Consider the following 22,345-nt stretch of genomic DNA (forward strand, 5'->3'; position numbering starts at 1 on the left):
AAATCTCAGAAATCCCCAGTAGAGAACTTACTCATGTAACCAAACACCACCTGTTCCCCACAAAACCTGTAGAAATAAAAAAAAAATACTGCCTTTCCATAGGTATTTTAGGATAATTCAGCAACATATGGAGAAGATTATAGTTTCTGGAGTTTCTAAGATGCTTTTGAGGATGGAAGGACAGACTAACCAGAACAGTTTTCATGGACTAGAAAGATTTCTGACAGTTCCCAAACCCAACTGGGCTTCAGCATCAACTGGGCCCCAGATTCCTGGGCTCCACCCAGGTGATTCGGATGCATAGCTAGGATCCGGACTTATACATTCCTGTTACCCCATTGGTTAAAAGCATTCAAATCTTTTTATGACGTGGTTTAAAAGATATTCATCACCAAGGAAAACTTTCTACATTCAGATATCATATAAAGCTTAGAGAATGCTTTTTCTGGTATAAAAGCTTGTGATTTCAAATCCACAGATATCTCAACAGGTCCTAAGATTCCATTCTACTTCTGTATGTAGCTGAATTTAAACTAACCTATGAACACAGCCAGTTACTTTAGAAAAATTCAAAAGGAGGTGACATTTACTATTCTACATGTTTACTGTTTTATAGTCTAAAATAAGTTCAGAAACATAATATTAATGACACAAGAGTTAATGTGAAATACAGCAAACTTAAGTTTCCATTCTTCCTCCTTTTCCATTCCATTCTCTTCTATCCCACAGTGTGTTTTACAGAGGAAGAAAGGCTACTTCCTCTGTGTGTCCTCCTGATAAGCTATTCTGGACACCTAGAGTTGGGCAGCAAATATAAACCGGCTTCACTAGCCCACAGCAGGGCAGGCTCTGCTCTTTGAGAATGAAATGGACCCATCCAGGCCAATCCTTAAGGACAAATGGCAGTCTGACAGGGGATAAGAATCTAGATTCTTTCTCAAGTCTGTACTCTAACTGTTACCCCATTTCACAATGGGGAAGAATCTTAAATTAGAGATCCTTTTTTTTTTTTGGTTTTATTATAGACCACTTCATAAGTCTAATGGAAGAGATGAACTATCTCCCCAGAAAAATGTGAGCATGTATATATGCCTGCACACTCATATACATATATGCTCAGTTCTGCACACCACTTCTAAGTTAAAAAGTTCTGTTTAAACTATAATAATGGGGATTATTTGGTTTCTTAACACTATTGTGGGTATCAATATTCTAACACTTTTAACCATCATAGAAAAACATTATAAGTAATTTTACTTACTACCCCCTTGCCTATAAAAGCAAATACTCCAGTGGTTACTTCAGCAGCAAATATCACCAGGAGGCAGGTAAAAAACTGTAGAGGAGAGAAAATACTAATTTCATTAATTTAATACCTTTTCAATTTATATATTTTGCACCTTAGTTTCCTTATGTAATGGTTGAATCGCTCTCATGTGGTTCATTCATTCATTCATTCATTCAGCAATTGTTTATTAGGCATTTATTCTGCACCAGGTACTGTCCTTGGTGCTGAGTATTCAGTGGTGAACAAGATAATATCCAAATGTCTCTGTTATCACGGACCTTGGATTGGACAGAGGAATATACGATAACTGTGTAAAGAAGTTAAAAAGTGAATAAGATAAGTTCAGGTAGTGATGTAAAAATCCCACCACCTAGAACACCACCTGGCACCTACGTGCTCAGTAAATACTTGACGAACACAAAAGACCTAGAAAGATATAAAATAATGTCAGGAGAGGGAGCATCACTGATGCAGCCTGGGCATGGGGAAGGGGGTGACTGGAGACTCTGTGGTCTGGAAAGGCTTCTTTGAGGAGATGAGGTGAGGGGTGTCCTTCTGGATGGATTTCTGTTCTGGTCTATGGATTTGCTCTGATCAAACTAAGTTCAGTGATAAACAAGACAGAAATGTGCTCAACAGTAGGAGAAAGAGAAGGAATGAATGGCAAAGAAATAAGTTAGACATTTTACATAGCAAGAGATCAGAGGCTACGGCCAGAGTTAAAAATCCAAAGATCACAATGAGTAATGAGAGATGAGAGGCTGCCTATTAAAACTGCTGTTTCTGACTCCCTGTGGAGAAATATCAACACTTTCTCTCCTCCTGCCCCTCTTCTTCCTTTCTGTTTCTCTCAGGCTACACTGACATAGAATGTATAGCAGTTAATTGAAATTATTTGATTTTTGTTTTAAACAGAGGTTGCTTGTTAAAATAAGCCACAAGAGGGATTTTGGTTAAGTTATTGATCTCAAACATAAATGTTTTCCTTGTAGATAACAGCACTTCCCTGGCTATAGAAACCTTTTAGCTGCCTCACCCACTGTGAAATATTTTTTTTTAAAGAACAATCATAGTCACCCCTTACAATTACTAAGTACTTTTACTCCCAAAACAACTTTACACCAATGACCTCATTTCTTTTCACACTTCCCATATAAGGCAGGAACAAAGATAATATTTTTTTTTCTTTTTTCTTTTTTCAAGACAAGGTTTTGCTCTGTCGCCCAGGTTGGAGTGCAGTGGTACAGTCATGGCTCACTGCAGCCTCCCAACTCCTGGTCTTAAGTGATCCTCCCGCCTCAGCCTCCTGAGTAGCTGGGACCACAGCTGTGTGCCATCACACCCGGTAGAGACTAGGTCTCCCTGTGTTGCCCAAGCTAGTCTTAAACCCCTGGGCTCCAGAGATCCTCCTGCCTCAGCCTCCCAAAGTGCTGGGATTACAGGCGTGAGTCATGGCACCCGGCCCTAGGTAATATTATTCATATATAAGAGATGGAGAAACCAAGACTGAGGGAGGAAAAGTGCATGCCAAGGGCTCAGAGAGTCCACGGAGGAGCTGGAGCCAGGGGCCAGAGGCACTGACTCCCTTCAGATGCAGGCCGCTCCCTCACCCCCACCCCACCATTTACCCCCACGCCCCACTTACTGATCCAAGCACACATTGCGACTCCCGCATGGCTCCGCAGCACCCGAAGAACCCCACGGCCATCATCAGGGCCCCGGCTCCAACCAGAACATACAGCCCTGTGGGGATGAGGTCAGAGGAGACCATTGAGAGCCAACCGAGTGCCTCCACGACCAACTAGGCTTAAGACTCTGGGCACTGCAGAGCATTCTAATAGTACCAAAAGGAGGTGCTATTCTTACTGCCATGTTTGACACGGAGGAACTGGGCCCCAAAAGGTAAAGCGATTTGCTTAAGGTCATAGAGCTGGTGTTTGGCAGAGCCGGGAGAAAAATAGCCGTGAGCCTCAAAAGCCTGCCCAACACTCCGACTCTGTCTTGCATCTCTAGTGATGGAGGCAGCCATCATTCAGGTGGGGATTTCACTTACTGCTTAGGCAAGCCCCAGGTACAGTTCTTACAGAGAAAGAAAAGGACAGAAATGCTCTGGTTCTGAGAGAACTAAAGCCAAGCCTTTTTGTATTTCCTTCTCTGATCCTGAGATAAGTTAGAATACAATATGGGACTTGGCACTTGTCTTACTTGGAATCATGTTAATGGTCTCTATTTCATTTCTTGCATTTTACTCATATGAGTCACCTGGAAACCACTCCCATTAATAGGGAGGGTGGGGGCTGGTGCCCCGCCTCTGTGGGGAACCCCTGGGCCTGGCATTCAGGGTGCTTCCTGGGGCGCCTCTGGGTTGCTGATGGTGGTTTGCGGGCAGATCTGGCAGTTTACAGACCTAGTAGGAGCCACAGGCGAGGCTGCTCCGCTTCCTGCCCCACCCGGACCTGGCCTCAGCGTTCTTTTCAGGGCCCTGAGGCCTTGCTGCTCTGCAGTCCTGAGGTGGGTATTTATTCCCTGCTGTTCCAGCTCTACCACCTCCTCCCTTTCCCTTTTCTCTAAAAGAATAATTTCATGAGGGAATGGATGTAGTAATGTGAGAAATGATATCATATTAAAAATAATAGTGTTGTTGGCCCCACTACCTCAACACTTTATTGTTTTTAAAAATGTCTTTCACCAAAGGTCTAATATCCAGAATCTGTAAGGAACTTAAACAAATCAACAAGCAAAAGGCAAATAACTCCATTAAAAAGTGGCCAAAAGACATAAACAGACAATTCTCCAAAGAAGACATGCAAGCGAGCAACAAACATGAAATAATGCTCGTCATCTCTAATCATCAGAGAAATGCAAATCAAAACCACAATGAGATACCATCTCATACCAGTCAGAATGGCTTTTGTTAAAAAGTCAAAAATAACAGATGTTGGCAAGGCTGGGAGTAAAGGGGACACTTTATACAATGTTGTGAATGTAAATCAGTACAGCCACTGCAGAGGGCAGTTTGGAGATGATTCAAACAACTGAGTTGAACTACCACTCGACCCGGCAATCCCATTGCTGGGTAAATACCTAAAGGAAAATAAGTCATTCTATCAAAAGGGTACATGTTCACTGCAGCACTATTCACAACGGCAAAGGTATGGAATCAACCCAGGTGCCCATCAATGGTAGATTGGATAAAGAAAATGTGGTACATATACACCATGGAATACTATGCAGCCATAAAAAAGAACAAAATCATGCCCTTTGCGGCAACATGAATGCAGCTGGAGGCCATTATCCTAAGCAAACTATCACAGGAACAGAACATCAAATAGTGCATGTTCTCACTTATAAGTAGGAGCCAAATATTGGGTACACATGGACATAAAGATGGGAATGATAGATACTGGGGACTACTAGAGGGGCACAGGGGTTGAAAAACTAACTATTGGATACTATATTCATTACCTCAGTGACAGGTTCAGTCATACCCCCAATCTCGGCATCACTCAATGTACCTTTGTAACAAACCTGCCCATGTACCCCCTGATTCTAAAATGAAAGTTGAAAAAGAAAAAAAAAAGTCATTCACTGTGTTGCAATGTTTTCAAAGCTCTCACTTCCATCATCTTATTGGCTTCTCAAAACAACCTGGTTAGGTAAGCAAGGACTATTATTTCTGTTTTACAAATGGAGGTCTGAGAGTCAAGATGGCTGTAGGCAGGATGCCCTGGCCTGCAGCCCCAATTCCCATCCCACACTTCTATTTGACCACCCCACAGAAGCGAGCTGAATGCAGGGCGGCAGCAACAACACCATATTCAGTTCCTTCATGGAATGTCTCCTGGTGGACCACCTTGCTGCAGAACATGCCCATTGCCTCTCATTGCTACTGCCACAATTGCTACATGATGCCATTTGCAGATCTATCATGAAGTCACAGCCTACAGAACAGTTTCCCCCAAAATCTTTATCCATCCTATGCTCCAGCCACCTGGGAATTCACCATGATCTGGCTGTGTCCTGCTCTTTTCCATTTTGTGCTTTTGCAGGTTCTCATATTAGTCTCTCATTATAGATTTCAAGTTGACAAACCTTATTCATCCTCTCTAGAACATGCCCTGCACAAGGCAGAATTCTTAGTCAGTGTGCATTGGATTAGTAGATAAGACAGAGAAAATCAAATCAGTTCCAGGCTTGCTGGCTGTCATCACCCATCTTTGCTTAGAGATATATGCTGGAAACAGGTCTCAGCAAACATCCACAAAGCAACTACATAGCTGCGCTCTCCAAAGCCAAGCACATGAGGATGGTTGCTTCGCACCCCGAGAAACCCTGGAATATACGAAAGAGGGAGGCTCCTGAGGAGGTGGGAGGCTCACTGGACAGGGGCACAGAGGTTTGAGGAGGCCAGAGTTGTTCCCCACTGTAAATGAAACTGTCTGCTCCCTCAGGCAACAATCCTTATCCTTCTGAAATAATGAGCTTTTCAGGAAAGTGTGCTTTTTTGAACAATATTTCATTCTTAGGCTATCAGAATCCCAGAGCTCATGGCAAAAACAACCTGAAGCTGCCCTAGCAGCTTCAACTTTGAGGCCACTTCTCAGCCAGCCTCTGTTTTGTATGTGTCGGCCCGTGACTCAGCCCAGCTCCAAATGAACATTGCTTGCTGAAGCTGAAGGGAAAAGCAGAAGAAATTCTACAAGAGGAAAGGTTCCCTGGGCGTGCCGGATCCAGTTCCAAATCTGGCTCTAATACTCCGCATGCCATAAGGCCACCTGTGGCTTCCAAGGATACTTTATCCTTCTTATGGTCTGACCCTCAAAAAATAGCTGCTGAATGTAATAATTAATTTACAGCCACATTTTAAATTCCAAGATGGTTACTGTAGAGCCTTCTCCTTCCCACAGGAGCAGGTGTGACAAACATACAACCTACTTCCCAAATCCCTCATGCTTTCCGAGTCCTATTGCCTTTGATTTGAAAAATAGAAAACATTTTGAAATTACATTTTCATCATGAATAGCTGGCCTTTGGGATGCCAGTGATCTCTGTGACATGCTACCACAAGTACTTTCCCTGGGACACCTTCATTTTTAAAAATTTAAAAAGTATTTAAAATTATTTATTAATATCTTACTGATATATAATAGTTGTACACATTTTGGGGGTACATATGCTATTTCAATGCATGTATACAATGTGTAAGGATCAAATCAGTGTCACTGAGATATCCATCACCTCAAACATTTATCTTTGTGTTGGGAAGTTACAATTCTTCTCACCTAGCTACTTTGAAATATATAAAAATTATTGTTAAATATAATTTTCCTACTGTTCTATAGAATACAAGAATTTCTTCCTTCTATTTAACTGTATTTTTGTACCCATTAAGCAGCTTCTCTTTATCTCCCCAACCCCCTACACTCTGTGGCCTCCAGTAACCATCAGTCTACCCTCGGCCTCCATGAGATCCACTTATTCAGTTCCCACGTGAGTGAGATCATGTGATATCTGCTCTTCCTGTGCTTGGCTTGTTTCACTTAACATAATGGCCTCTAGTTCCATCCATGCTGCTACAAATGACAGGATTTCTTTCTTTTTATGGCTGAGTAATATTCCATTGTGTATATGTACCACATTTTCTTCATCCATCCATCTGCTGATGGACACTTAGGTTGACTCCATATGTTGGCTATTGTGAAAAGTGCTGCAATAAACATGGGAGTGCAGATGTCTCTTTGATTTACTGATTTCCTTTCTTTTGGATATATACCCAGCAGTGGGAATGCTGGATGATAGCTCTATATTTATTTTTTGAGGAACTGCCATACTGTTCTCCACAGTGGCTGTACTACTTTATATTCCCACCAATAGTGTACGAGGCTTCCCCTTTCTCCAGATCCTTGCCAGCATTTGCTATTCTTTCTCCCTTTGATAATAGTCATTCTAGCTGGGGTAAGATCTGGAACATGTTCCCAGGCAATTCCATCACTCTTTTCTTAGGTTTCAGAGTCTTCTTTTAAGCTAGAAACATCATTTTAGTTAACATAAAAATGAGAGAGAACCTCCTAACGGCCTACTGGGATAAACTCATTTAAAAATGTGGTTCCCCCCTTTTAGGGACTGGACGTGGTCATCAATTTTAATGGCTTTCTAGCAGCAGATGGTTTTACATAATCTGCTAATGACCATTTTTTTATTTGAAATTTTTTTATGTCCCTACATTTATGTCCCTTCAGTATCCCCTGAATGCATATAATAATGCAAATATCTAGAATATTGAATGCAACTTAGTTTTTGGGAAGGGCAAGTGTTTCAGATTTAGGATGTTTTCACATTTTGGAATGTTTGCATTACACTGGTTGAGCATTCCTAATCCGAAAATCCAAAATCTGAAATTATCCAATGAGCATTTCCTTTGAGAGTCACGATAGTGCTCAAAAGGTTTTGGATGTGGGGGAATTTTGGATTTTGGATTTTCAGATTAGGGATGCTCGATCTGTAATAACAATAGCCAATATTTACTGAGGGCTCACCACAGAACAGATACTATGCTTAAATATGTTCATATTTCACAGCTGAAGAATCTGAGATACCAAGAAATTAAATAATTTATGTAAGATTGCATAGCTAGTGAGGGGAAAAATTGGAACTGAACCTAGGGGAGCCTACTCCAAAGTGCACTCCCTGAACCCCTATGCTTTCGTTTTAGCAGTAACTCTGAAGAACAATAATGCTCTTAGCTAGAAATTGGTTCATTTTGCAATTTATAAATGGCAGTAGAGTTATTTTTCTTCTCCCTTGAGAAAAGTACTTGAGATGTCTAGAATTGATGATTCCTGGTTTTTCCTCTGAAAGTACAGGGCTGGGAGCCAGAAATCCAGGCCTGCCAACTATGGCTTGAGGTAAGTCTTCCTACCCTTCAGTTTCGTTAGCTGCAATATGGAAATGATTGTCTATTCCAACTTCTTATAAAAATGCTCTGGAGAAATTGTCTCAACAATGTAAGCTACAACACCTCTCTGGTATACAGCTACCATGGATGTCAGGTACAAGTGAAAACCAAGTAAAAAAATATGACCAGCGTGAGTCAGAGTTTTTAACAAGCCAAGCCACCCCCTTGGTGTTCGGCACTGGAATGCTTTCCTTATACATAACATCCAGCCACAATCAGAGCCAGGCTTGGAGACTCTGAGTTCCACAGGGAGAGACAGCTGCAGTCAGGCTGCGATCCTGGAGAGCCGAGTGGCTCCTGCGTGTGTGGGCAACCCCTTCTTGGAGAAAACCTGTTAATATCCTCTGCTCACAGACATGACTTCATGCACCAAGCACACAGTCTCTCCAGTTTTCCAAGGGCTGAGGGGCTCGCTCCCTACTCTGTAACTCTAGAAAGAAGACCCCTGGGGTGTCTGCCCACTCCAGAGAGGGACTGTAACAGGAAGTCAGATGGGCAGGTTGCTGGAATTTGGAAGACACGGGGGCTTCTCCCAAGAGTGCCCTGAAAGAGACTAGCGTGGACAAGGTCTAGGCAACACGGAGCAACCCAAGCCCTCCTCTGCCAGCGTCACTCCTGCCAGGTCCTCTCTTCTACCCTTAGCAACCAGTGGACACAGAGACTTTGGAAGGGCCTCCAGGCCTTGGCCTGGATGCAGAGGGCCCTGAGAAGAGACACAGGTGGCAGTCAGTCTGACTATCCTCTCGCCATGTCCTCATTTCCCACAGCTGGATCCTCCTGCCCTGCCCTGGGATTGACCACACCTCTGGCTTGGAGGTTATGTCCGATCTTTATCACAGGAAGGGAAACTCGCTCCATCCCCAAGGAAAGAGAACCAAGGATGCCAGAAAGGAAAGCTTCCCCCAGAAGATGGGACAATTTCCCTTACAAAGTCTGGCAGTCATCTACCCCGAAGCAGGGACCTAGACAGTGTGTCTTCCTGGGGTTCCTCTCAGAGAGGAGAGTCAAGGCTGGAAGGGCTTATTTCTTTAAGAACCATTTGAATGTGCCATGCCTGTTTAGGACACTCTTTAACAAAGGGGTGATAAGAGTTTAATGGGCTGATTTATCTGGAACCTATTCTGAAAAGGAAATACCCAGATCAGTGAATGGTGCCCTGTGACAGTGGAGTGAGATTTTCCAAACACTAGGCCTGTTTGTTTCCTAAAGTGCTATCACCTCATACTGTATGTTGTGCAAATCCATAAACAGCATCCTAGTGTATTTTTCTTCTTGTTTTGTTGCTGGAGAGCAGGTATCTTATGTGGAAAATTATTTACTGAGGAAAAAATGTCAATTTCTACAAACATGTCTATTGTCTTTCTATTTATATTATAAGACATACTTGAAAGGGAAAAAAGGTACCTGACTTCACAAGGACTTCTTGTTGCCACTATCCAGAGAGGCAGCACCGGGAGACAGAGCAAGCACGGACCTGGCTGTCAGCAAACCTGGGTTCCAGGCCAAGCCCCACCAGGAGGAGCTGGGAAGCCCTGGCTGACTGCCAGCCCCAGGTGCTTATCCACAGCCTGTAGTTTCCTTATTCTGCGTGGTGCTAAGTTTCTATGATGACCCACTTCTCTGAACTTTGAGCATGGATCGTGAGTGCCTTTACCACCAACCACTCTGGGCTGCCTTAGGAAAGGGAGATGTGGTGGACGAGGAACGAAAGGTGGGTAAACCCATATCATGCCCTGTGACACCAAGAGCAAGCAGGAGGATTCAGGCCCTGCTGTGGCCTGCTGTTTTCCCTGCCCAGAATCCACTTCTTTTTCTCTATTAGGTAAAGGGAACTCCTCCATTCTCAGCCCATGTGGTTTGAGAGGGCTGACTCACCTCCAGCTCCACGGTGGGCATGAAGCCCAGGCATATGCCCACAAGCAGCTGTCCACAACGACAAGTTCGAGGATGGGCACGAGGTCCAATACTGCCAACGAGAGTTAGGCCTGGGGCATTACATGGATCTGTTGGAATGAAAAAAGCATGTTCTACTTCTGGAGTCACTCTGGAAGTGGAGCCTAGAGCCACTGATGGCCGTTTTATCACATGGAGAAGAAACCTGCCTAAGAATGGAGCCAAAGGAAAGCAGGGCCAAGAGATGGCTCCAGACTGGACTCTGATCACATCATCTGAGTCCCTGAGACCAGTATTAACCCTTGATCTTGCAAGTATGTAAGTCAATAAAGGTCTGTGTTGCTTTAGTCAATTTGAGTAGGTGTCTGTGATTTGCAATACGAAGAGTCCTGATAGACATGTCCATAAAGATATGACATAATGAAGAATTCCTCATATCTCAGGCAGTGTGTGTATTGTTTGGTTTAGATTAGAAACAAAATCAGGAATGTGTGTGTAGAGCCATTTCAGCCTCTGGCTCAACACAGGAATCTCCTGAATGAAACACACAATTCTGATTCTTGCCACGATAGTGGTTAAATATGACATGAAGGAGAGCTCACTTTCATCTATGGAAGTCTATTCAACCTTTTGATGTATCTAATCATAAAGGTTTTTATGTGGAACTGACATCTAGAGCTGTGAAATGGTTATCAGCCCTTTGTTTCTGGAGAAACACAGACTGAGGCTGCTCCCGGGGAGGTCTTCCATCTGTAGCGCCACGCAACGGCCCCTCCCTCTGATGGAGCAGGGGCCCCTTACTTAGACCTGTAACTCAGGTTTCCATCAGAAAGTCATGAATTATTACTGAGAGGCTTGACTCTGCCTCTCACTCACCTCTTTTGCCATTTTGATTTCTTCTGTCCCTGAGTTTGATTAGGCAGGCTTAAAAATGTTTAATAATGTTTCTTATCTTTCTGTTTCTTTCTTCTTAATTCCTTCTGCAATCACTGTGGGTTATACCCTAATTTGTCCGGCCTGATTATATCAATAATCTGCTTTTTTTTTTTTTTTCTGTCCTGGGATTCCCCTTTCATTCTACTTCTGCCATAATACTCTCTTTAAAGTGCAGTGCAGATCATACCCTACCCCCGGCCCCAAATCATTCTTCTACTGTTTACCAACTTAACCCTGACATTCAAAGGCCTCTATACTTGTCCCCTCTCCCTCCCCAACATTCCAAATCCTACTGCCCACCATGCCCCAGTCCTCAGACCCCAACAGAGCCCCCAGACCCTCCCAGCTTGCTAATCTCTCCCCACAGCCATTCTTTGTGCATGCCTTCCCCTCAGCCTTTCTAGTCCCCATTTTTCCTCTTCTCCATTGATTACAGCCTGGTCTTTAAAACCTAACTTAAATCCTTCTTTCCTTACCAGTTTAGAATGACCTCTAATGCACCCACTGCAAATACCACTTAGCTGGCATTTAGTCACATACTAATTTTTATTGTAATTTAAATTGTGAAGTCTATGAGTCTTTTCATTTATATTACAAGTTACATGGGGGCAGTTACAGAATTCTTATACATTTTTGTGTGACAGCAGAGCCCAGGACTGTGAATGCTGGCCAATGGATTATATTTAGGTTATACTGATAGGTTATATTTTTTTGTCTCAAATATCCTTGCCCTGTGCATACTTCCTGGAAACCATGTGGGTAGAAAGGAGCATTTCAGGTTTATGTCTACGGCAGATTCCTCTGCTTTTTCCTTGTCACAAAATCCCAATCTTGTCCAAGTGTCACAGGTCCTATGGGGAGCCCAGGCCCCTCCCCAGGCCCAGGGGAGGGTGTGAGGGTGTGAATATCAATTAGTCAGAGATCCAATCATAGTAATTCGCTTCTTGGCCATGATTGGTTTAGGCATGGATACAGAATGCAATTTTGACTAATAAGCTGCAAGGGGAAATGTGTTGGGAGATTCTGAAAAAGGTTTTACTCATTCAAAAAAGGGACCCTATGAAGCGAAATTTGCTTTGTTCTCTTTTGGATGTTGCTGTATGAGAATACGATGCCTGGAGCCACTGCAGCTATCTTTTAAGGGGAGATGTCTAAGGACACTGAAGACAGCAGAGAGGGGGAAAGAACCTGGGCCTTTGATGACTTTGTTCAGCTCTGAACGAATTCTGGAAAGTCCCCATCTCCAGACTTCTTTTACTATATTTCATCACTGTTGAGATGATTTATTTTTTGGTATATTTTAACAATGCTGAAATTAGAATGCATCTTTTATGGTATGTCATAGCTAAGCTAAACTGGTAGCATTTTTTCCTTTCTTAGTGGAACCTAAAATAATTGAGTGTTTTACAAAGAGCCACATCTAAGATTTCCTGAAATGTGGAATGTCCTTATTGTTATCCATCTTTAGCAGGTTTTCTGCTACTCTCCTCTAAAAGTATCCTAACTGACACAGCTCTTTTCCTCGCAGGAGGATGCTGTGTGGGAAGAGTGTTTGTAATAAGAGGCAGCACAGCTGCAGGCTGGCCCTTCGGGAGGATGCCCCTGCTCTGAGTGGGGCCTGCGCTCTCTCTCTCATGGAAGAGACTCTACTCTTCTTGTGATTTATAGCAAATGTCCTGTGCAGGATGCTCTTCCTCCCTGCCATAGAGGTCACCACAGCAACTGAAGCTTACTCTATGGCTGGTGCAGATCCTAAAACAGCCAGTATATGGGGATGCCACCTCTAATGACAATTGTCTTGGGCTTTTTGAAATCTAGAGTCTTAGTCCACTTAGCTGGGGAATGAGAAAAGGTCACAGGAAATGCTAGAAGTAGGTCAACTAATCCCAGGGCAACAATGCTCAGCCCCTACTAAGAAAACTGCCTTGGGGGTGGAGGCTGCACCCCACCCCACACTCCTCATCCCTTCCTACAGAGGCAGGGTCAGAGCTATTGCCCCTTCCTGCTGGAACCTCTTCCCAGGGGAGTCCCTCTCATCTCCTCTCCCTCCATCCCTCCTCTCCCTCATTCTTCTCTCTCCTCCCCTCCACTCTGCAGTCCCTAGTCATGGAGAGACTGAGATTAGCACCTTCAAACCTGTATTTTGAGTTATGTTTTTTCCTAGACAATTTAAAATATAAGATCACAAAATAAAATCCTACAGGGGTCCCGTGTCACCCCATATGGACCAGTGAATGACACACTTGTGGTGTACCCACTTTACTCTAGGGGCAATAGGGAGTTTTCTCATTCTTTGAAATAAATTTTAGCTGCATTTCCTTGAGACTTCTTTCCTTGAAACAAAGCACAACAGGCTGCTCTTACCGGCCCCAGACTCCCTTGATTTTGGAGAGCGGAGGAACAGACTGTGTGAGGGCAAGGGGAAGGGGTCGCAACAGCCTCTCTACCTGTCTCCAGCAGACAACCCGGAGGGCTACACCAGTGCACAGGGGCTCAGAGGTGGCTCCTTTCAGCGTCTTTCCCTGCCTCTCTGCCGTCCCCCTCCCACCAAAGTTCAGGTGCAGCTTCTGCTCTAGGTCTTTGCACAGCCCCATCTACTCTGAGCTGGAGCTTAGGAAGCTGGAGTCACTCACCCACATAGAAATACTCTGGGGACTTGTCCTCTGATGATAACTCCTTTATGGCACCTCCGAACCGAAACCATAGTCCAAAAGCAATGACGGCCGATCCAGCCAGCTGGAAGGCAAACGACACTGTGTTTACAGTGGAAGGGGAAAGAGCATGCACAGATCCGAGAGCAGGCTCTAGGCACAGGATGCTGACAAGGTCACCCCTTTGGAAATCACTTAGACCACCTTCCCATTTTATAGGGGAGAAAATGAAGGCTCAGAGAGGTGAAGTGATGTGCACGAAGCCCCTCAGGCCCCTGATGTGACATTGGACTGGGTTTTTCTGATTCTGAAAGCAGGGTTTTTCCATGATGCCAGGCTGCCCTGTGGTTATGGGGCACACACAGCACAGCCAGGGAGGTGTCTCAAAAGCAATGTTCCAATAACATTCCCTCTGGAAGGCATCTGCCCCTGCCTTTTTGTCCCTTGCTGGGCATGTTGGATCTCTTCACCCACACCACAACGAGAGGTGACTATGTCTCAGCTGCCAGGTCACCAAGAGCACGATGAACTCCAAGACCTGGGGGAAACCCACTTTTCTAAATGGGAAGAAAATACAGCAACCTCAACCTCAGAACCCACCCACACCTCGTGAGTGCACAGTCCCCAAATAGAAAGCGGTTTTAGGGGCATTTGTAACCCTCTCCGCCATCCTATATGGTCACTGCCCTGACTGGGGATGGTTTTGCTGGTAGGGAGATAGCCTAGTCTTTTTTTTTTTTTTTTGGTTGCTATTTTGAGTTTCCATGGAAAGTGAGAAAGGAAAAAATAATTTTCTGAAAAAGTGTGGTCTGTGTGCTGTGTGGCTCATGGAGAGGCTGAGTGGCTGGCACAGGCAGTGGCTAGGCAGGCTGGCAGCTGGTAGAGTCATCACCCGGCTTCCTTTCCTTCCCTACTCTGAAGGCTTTTGTGAGGCTCAGCTTGGAAGTTGGAAGCCCTTTCTGCCATCTCAGGACTGTCATTGCTGCGTGCCAGCAGGCTCTAGCCACGGTGTTTTCTCTCCACAAACACCACTCTCGAATTTCACTGTATCAATCCATCAACAGATATTTACTGGACACCTTCTGGGCCCAGGGCACCATGGGAAAGTAAGCAGAGATATAAAAATAGCCTCCTAATTCTGCTGGCCCATCCAGTTGCTGTTGGGCTGCCCTAGCCTACCACTAAATGAACAATTTAGAGGCTTCCCCTGCCCAAACAGAGCAGAGCACACACAGACGCTGGGAACAGGAGCATGGAGGATGGAAATCAGAGGAGCAGAGGTCTAAAAGGAGAAATTGCACCAGAGACAGCATAGTCCTTTTTATACAGGGGACTTCTGTCTTGCCAGGCAGCTTATAAAGGACCCTGAACTAGCCTTCTGGACGATCTGGCTGGATTTCTATGAGGACTTTATCCCTCTTCTCCTTCTATCTCCCAAGGCCAATCCCCTTTGTGGCCAGCTTCTTCAGAAAAGAGGTGCGACCTCAGCGAGGAGGAGTCAGAGGGGCAGAATTCTACCAGCTGGACTCTCCCTTGTGGAGTAACTAAAAGTTTCCAGTACTTAGAGGAAAGCACTAATTGGATAATGTGAGGGGCAGCTAAAGGACCCGGGATCAATCAGCTTCTGAAAGACGTCTGCATTTTAAAAAAGGGTGGCATGGCATGGAAACATATTGAAAGGAGTTTTGCTAAAACATTATTTATGAAGGGCAGGATTCCAGGTGACTTTTTTCCTTCTCAGTATATTTTCTAAGTTCTCTGCATTAAGCATGTATTTCTCTTGTAACTTTAAAAATATATTTTTAAAGTGTTACACGGTAGTTTCTATGTGCAATCCAGAAAAAGTGGGGAGAGTCTTCTTGGGCCATGCTTTAACTTGGGAGGACACCAGCTTTGAGGTCCTTGCTGTTCCTGTGTAGGAAAGAGAGCAATGCCCTTGGTCAATCACCTAGGTTCCTCCTAGAAGCATCTGGAGGCTGCCTGGGACAAGTCTGCCCAGCAAAGCCTCACAGGCAACCCTGCACGCCCTCATCTCTGTGGCGACTCAATGGAAAGACAGAGTTTCCAAATACAAAGCAAGACCTATTGACAGAGGCATCAGGCCAAAGCCAGCAGCCACCGAGCAGACTGTGGAGGAGGTGACTGGTCCCAGGGACACCCCACCACGAGGCCACATTTTTGGAATCTCTGTACACAAACTCTAATTTATAGCCGTCTGGGATTATCCTCCCAGACAGAATACATTTGTCCAGTTCTGGCACAGATGTGTTTGATGCATAATGGAAAATTAAAAGAGAGGTTGCAATTTAAAGCCATCGGGCAATGGGAAAAAATCTGCGCTTGCTCATCCATGCCCCTAACCCCAAACCACACGGGTTTCCTCCTGGGTCAAGGAAACTGTGGCTTAGCTGAATGTCATCACTGTGTGGAAGGGAATCCTCCCAGCAGGCTGCTGCCGGCTGTGTCAGGGATGCTGTGGGTAAGGACCCGGCCAGGGTCGATGCTGCTTGTGACAAGAGGCAGGGTGATCACTGCTTTGGAAAGTGGCATCAGCACAGACCACACAGCACTTTGGTCCTTTTTAACTTGCCATTCCTTTAAGATTCATGGAATGCTCTGTGTTCACTGGGCTTTGATCACAGACTAGAAATTGCTTGAAAAAAATTCACACCAGTTCCAGTCCAGTCAGGAACAAAGTGAGCATGTCAGTGTCACTAAGTTCTCAACATTCCCTGTATTCCATAGAGCTGGAGGAAATGGTCTCCCCAAAGACCTGAAGGAAGTCTTCAAACTCTCTAATCCTAAATTTTAACCCAATGAGGCCAAAACTGCCTCATGCCCACATGCTCTCTTCTCCCTTTAATCTCAACCCCTCTTTTGCATTCAGACATAACATTGCACCTCAGCCAATGTTAAAACAAATAAGAAATGGGAGGCTACCATTTTTTTTTTAACCTTTCCTTCTTCTGCCCCCAGCCACATCTCCCTTCCCTGTCTTTCTTCCTTGCATGTTTATTAAGAATAAACTACAGTCCAGGCCAGGTACTGTGCTCAGTGTCAGGGAAACGATGATGAAAAAGACATGGTTCATAGTCTAATGTGGTAGATAGTCACATAAAGTACTAAGTGCACTATAATGCAGGAAGTGTGCTGAAGAGGAACAGCATGCACACTGCCAAGGGATTGGAGCAAACTGTAGCCACTGGCATGCAGGAGGAATCATTAAATTTTGATTTACATCTTGAAGAATGAGTGAGAAGTCACTGGGCAAGGAACGACTGGCAGCAGAGGCGAATTCCAGGCAGAGATGGTAGTACAGAGGTTCATTTCCTTACCTCGATGCTGTGTTTGTTAAGGAGAGTCTGGGGGAGGTCGGAGGTTGGGGCTTGAGAGGGTGTGGGACAGACCATGACTCGGCTTCTACTTTGTTTGCTACCATCTTGGAAAGCCCAGAGCAAGGTCTGCCTGAGGGGAGGAGGGACAGAAGCCCACAGTTTGATGGAAACCATCAGGAGCATGAATGTTACCTGGAGGTCAGACATAGCAGGGAGCCAAAGGGAAAGGCTTGAATGGCTGAGGACCAGGGACAGGACACCAGGGGAATGGACGTGGAGAGCTGTGAGAACTATGAACTCACTGTACTCATTGAAGAACTTTGCTGAGGGCTGCCCTGCTTCCAGGACCAGTGCCAATCCCTGTGCCTTTGGAACAATTACAACTAGAAACATTGTTTTTTTTCTGGAAATGGACTTTTTCATACAGAAGCAAAAGTTGGACTTTGATGTTAATCCTTTAAAATACACTTATTGAGCAACTACTATGAGTCAGAAGCCAAGGTTTCAGAGATGAGGAAAGTCCAGTCCTTCTTCTGGGGCTCAAGGAGACGCTAATCCCCACTGGGTGGCCCAGGAGGGAATCCAACCCTGCAGGTGGGAAGTCAATCCAGAGGCAGCCCACCAGAATGCACATGAGAAATTGCCAGAAAGCACCATTTTTTGAGTCCTCCCTCCCTTTTTTTTTTTTTGACAAGGTCTCACTCTGTCACCCAGGCTGAAGTACAGTGGTGCCATCACAGCTCACTGCAGCCTCAACTTCCGGGGCTCTAGCGATCCACCACCTCAGCCCTCCAAGTAGCTGGGAATACAGGCACACACCATCACACTAGCTAATTTTTGTATTTTTTGTAGAGATGGGGTTTTACCATGTTGCCTAAGCTAGTCTCGAACTCCTGGACTCAAGTGATCTGCCCACCTCAGCCTCTCAAAGTACTAGGATTACAAGTATGAGCCACCGCGCCCAGCCTCATCATTCCTTTTCTGAGGACCGGTTGTATGTGAGGTACCCAGAGAATGTGATAAAATAGTATTTAAGGGCAAGAGTGTGCCAACTGTTAAAAAGAGGACAAGAAAAATACTTAAAAAAAAAAGAAGATAAGAATGCAGGGAAAGGAATAGATAGTGACAATAATTCCAAGTCATTAAATAGGGGATCATCACATATGGTTATAGTACGTATTGTCTTGGGCAAGTTCTTTCAGTAGCTAACCATATTCCAGAGAGTTTGGAGGACACGAAATTGCAAATTGTAAGCATATGTCTTTAGTGAAAACAATGTGTGTTCTAAAACTCAAGAAACAGAAGAAGGACTGAAAACTTGATTAGAAAGCATTTAAAGCAAAGTGGATGGACAAAAAGTTTTCTTTAATAATGGCTATCTGCCAAAAAAAAGTCATCGTGCATGAAGCAGAGCTTGCTAATAGATTTCAATTTTATTTTACTGTACTTACTTCCATTTCCTGGGATTGCTGATGAGATGTCCTATCTTGAGGACATATTTTTTCATTTTAAAAAAAGACAGGTTTCACAAATTGCAAACATGGTCCCTAGGCAGGCGCTGCGGTTGGAGTGGGGTGGTGCTGAGATGCAAGAATGCAGAGATCATTCCCCATTCTGGCCTCCCCAGTCTGCCCAGCTGTCCTCCTTTTCCCGGAGGTTAGCCAACCAGATCACCAAGAGCAAATACCTGCTATCCACTTTCTAGTGACTAAGTCCAGCAAAAAAGCCCCCTTTGGGGGTAAAAAGCATCATTTAGGGAAGTTCTAGACAGCATGTGCACTTATACCTAAGTGGGAACCGCAGGTCCTGGCCCTCAGATGCTCCAGCTACAGTTTCAGATCCTTCCTGCCCCTGTGGAGGTCTCTGTTCTTGCTGTTCCCTCCTCCGCCTCCCCCTAGCTGACACCCATTCACAGCTCTAACATTAATTCCTCAGGGAAGCCTACCATGACCTAGATAGGTACCTTCTTTTATATCTCACATAATGTTTTCTACTTAAATATGCCCATATTTTGTAAATTAAGGCCTAAGCTCTGTGAGGGCAGGGACAGGGTCTATATTGCTGTTTCCCAAACATAATCCCCTCTGCCCTGCAGAGTGGGCTCCCAATAGACATTTGCTAAATGAGTGAATGGAGGACCTTCACAAAGATGCTATAGACTGAATTGTATCCCTCCAACCTGCAAAATTCACAGGTTGAGGCCTAATTCCCAGTGTGAGGATATGTGGGGTTGGGGCTTTGGGAGGTAACTAGGTTTAAATGAGGTCATGAGGGTGGGGCCATCATGAGGGACTAGTGCCCTTATAAGAAGAGACACCAGAGAGCTTGCTTTCTGTCTCTCCACCATATGAAGACATGGCAAGAAGGTAGCTGTCCACAAGCCCTCACCAGGGAGCCCTCACCAGAATCCAACCTGACTTCCAACCTCCAGCACCTGACCTCTGACTTCTAGTCTCCAGAACTGTGAAAAATAAATTTCTGCTTCAGCCACCCCACTCTGTGGTATTATATTTTTAAAATGTCAGCTTGAGCTGATTAAGACAGGCTGACAGGAGCAATTGCGAACAACCTCCTTCACAAGTCTCCAAGGGAATACTTCACAAAGTGCTATTTTCAAACTCATCTGCACCTGGGAAACACTGCAGATACCTTGGAAGGCACTGTGTGAACACGCTGTTGAATATGCTCAGCAAAACACATGCCTCAGAAACAGAAAACAAAAGTAGAGCACATAGTATCAGTTCTGTGTTTTCCTAAGCCTGCAGGAATGTGTGTTGTGTACCATCCACGGATACAAAGAATAAATCTACACAATGTAAATCTACACAATGTATACATGCCTTCCACTGGCAGGGGCATATGAACACAATACAATTATAGCGCCACACACACACACACACACACACACATACACACACGTGCATGCTGCACTCAAATGAAAGAATGAACAAAATCAATTCTGTATTCTTGCTTCTCCAGGGTGAATACCAACTCATTTGCAATTCTCTTCTTTAGGATGAAGTCACAAAATTGGAAATGATGCTTCAACCCTAGAATTTTCATTAAATGCTTTTAAGCTAATATTTGCTCTTGGTGGCAATTCTCATCCCCGTTGGAATCACATAATGAGCACTTATGATTCTTGATCTGATTGTAAACCCCATTATGATACCATAAGGGTAATGGAGTCTCACCCTCTTAGCAGGCAAAAGTCAGAAGCACATTTGCTCTGGAAGATGATCTGAATTTTCTCAAAGAGGAAAACCAGCTCCCGAGATTTTTATTCTGTTATGCAGTAAAAGCAAGTCAAGGATTCAGATGGCATTTCTTCAAAATCAAGGGTTTTATCAGAAAAAATACAAGAATTGAATGCCATACGACATCTATGTCAAATGATCTCTGAAGGACCTCGCTACCTTGGCCTTCATCAGGACCAGGTGAGTGGGAACTGAGAGGCAGGACTGTGGCAGCCTGTGGCGATGAGAAGGCTGTGTTAGTCTGGAAATGCATGGCAGCTCCTTTAGGTACCAGTGTTTCTGATCTCCCCATTATTTTCCTCATGCCATTTCCTAAGAAAAAGCTCACAGTAAGAAAAACTTCCTTCAGGTAAGAGTATATTTTATAATCGACCAATGCTTAATTCTCTGCACTGATGGAAGGGTGGTGCAATTCAGGCCACAATAAAATCAGGAGTGTTCCATTCATCTCTGCAAAGAACACTGGGCTATACATTTGTGCCAGATGCACCTTCAGTTTGTTTAAATTGTTATAAAGTTAACTTGCATGGGTCAACCAACATTGCTGGGGGCAGTTTAGAAGTGCTGGAGAAATATAAGCTCAGGGGAAGGAAACTAACTTGGGATGAAAAGCTTGCTGCAAATGATAGAGCAGATAATTTACATATAGACAGTGGAAAGTGTGTTGTTTATTCGGTGATTATACATAATGTCTTTTCTCTTAGCAATACAGGGAGAAGGAGAAGGAGATTAGGGAACATCAAGAATTAGGAGAAAGACGATGGCTGTGTAGTTTTCTTGCTTTTCATTTTTTTGAGACAGGGTTTTACTCTGTTGCCCAGGCTGGAGTGCAGTGGCCTGATCACAGCTCACTGCAGTCTTGACCTCCCAGGCTCAATCAATCCTCCCACCTCCTCCTCCCACTACAGGCATGTGCAACCATATCCAGCTAATTTTTTCTATTTTTTGGTAGAGATGGGGCCTTACTTTGTTGTCCAGACTGGTCTTGAACTCCCGGGCACAAGTGATCCTCTTGCCTCAGTCTCCCAAAGTGCTGGGATTACAGGTGTGAGCCACCATGCCCAGCCTATGTAGTCTTCTTTATACTATACAGCAAAATGAAATGTCATAGACTACTGGCTAAGGATTCCAGGGAGCAGATGGCTTTCTCAAATGAAGATCAAATATGTACAGAACTAAAATCTGGTCTACCAAGTCACAGAAGTGAACTGAACTCAATGTCAGCCTTACTTACCTCATCAAGGGGATAAGCCCAGAGAGGAAAAAAATGGTCTTTTCTAGGTTCAGTGGACCTCCTCCTTGGAACATCACAGCTGGCTCTCATCCTAGGCCTGCCCTCTGCATATATAATCACTTATCTTGGAGGCCACAATGACTACTGTGACATCTCATCTATATAGAGCTTTACATAAGCAAAGACAACACATTAAACAATATTTATTTATAGTGGTTGGGAGAACTACTTTGGAACAGATAAACAATTCTTAATTATTGATCAATAAATAATGATCTTCATCCAGTTTTAGTTGTTACAGAATGACAGTGGTTAAAAAAATGTTTCAAATGGAACTAAGGCTAGATTAGAAAAGCCAAAACAATTTGTTTACTAAGAAGTTAGCATGGGTGGAATCTAGCAGAAATTGTGAAAGTCTAGCTTGGTGCTCTATAGAGATTTTTCTTAAAAGCCATTTTACCAGGACCTGTTTGAGGTCAGGAAGGTGCAGCACTGGTCCGTTCACAGAAGGCTAGATAGACTCTGGCGGGAGCAGGGAGACAAAGTCGGCTTCCTGGATGAGTGACAGCAGCTTCCAATGCACCCCTGGCCGTGCTCAGCCTTGCTCTGCCACCCCTGTTAATAAGCTGACTCTTTCCCAATCACCATTACGATGTGGAGGACAGAGCTTGGTACACATCCTGGAATATCTGCCAACTGTTCTTCTAGAAATTCACCTCTTCTGGGTGTTCAGAATATATAATGATGCCCTTAGGGTAATAAACACATGCGCGCATACGGTACGTAGGTGTAAAGG

At 44.3% G+C, this 22,345-nt stretch overlaps 1 protein-coding gene across 5 annotated transcripts in view; it reads right to left on the reverse strand.

Moving 5' to 3' along the window:
• The window catches only part of TSPAN2 (tetraspanin 2), a 40,337-nt gene that overhangs the window by 9,984 nt on the left and 8,008 nt on the right, over positions 1-22,345 (reverse strand). For 2 of the 5 annotated variants that reach the window (XM_016925092.2, XM_009428999.3), the window contains exons 2-4: positions 13,706-13,808; positions 2,934-3,031; positions 1,262-1,336 (exon numbers count right to left, since the gene is read on the reverse strand). In XM_016925092.2, coding sequence (XP_016780581.1) covers positions 1,262-1,336; positions 2,934-3,031; positions 13,706-13,808 — 276 coding nt within the window. Of the gene's footprint in view, positions 1-1,261; positions 1,337-2,933; positions 3,032-13,705; positions 13,809-21,549; positions 21,770-22,345 lie in introns of those variants that run through there. The other 3 variants (XM_016925082.4, XM_016925077.4, XM_016925089.2) reach the window with 3 other exon arrangements.

The sequence above is a fragment of the Pan troglodytes genome, chromosome 1, assembly GCF_028858775.2.
Source record: "Pan troglodytes isolate AG18354 chromosome 1, NHGRI_mPanTro3-v2.0_pri, whole genome shotgun sequence".
NCBI classification, from domain to species: domain Eukaryota; kingdom Metazoa; phylum Chordata; class Mammalia; order Primates; family Hominidae; genus Pan; species Pan troglodytes.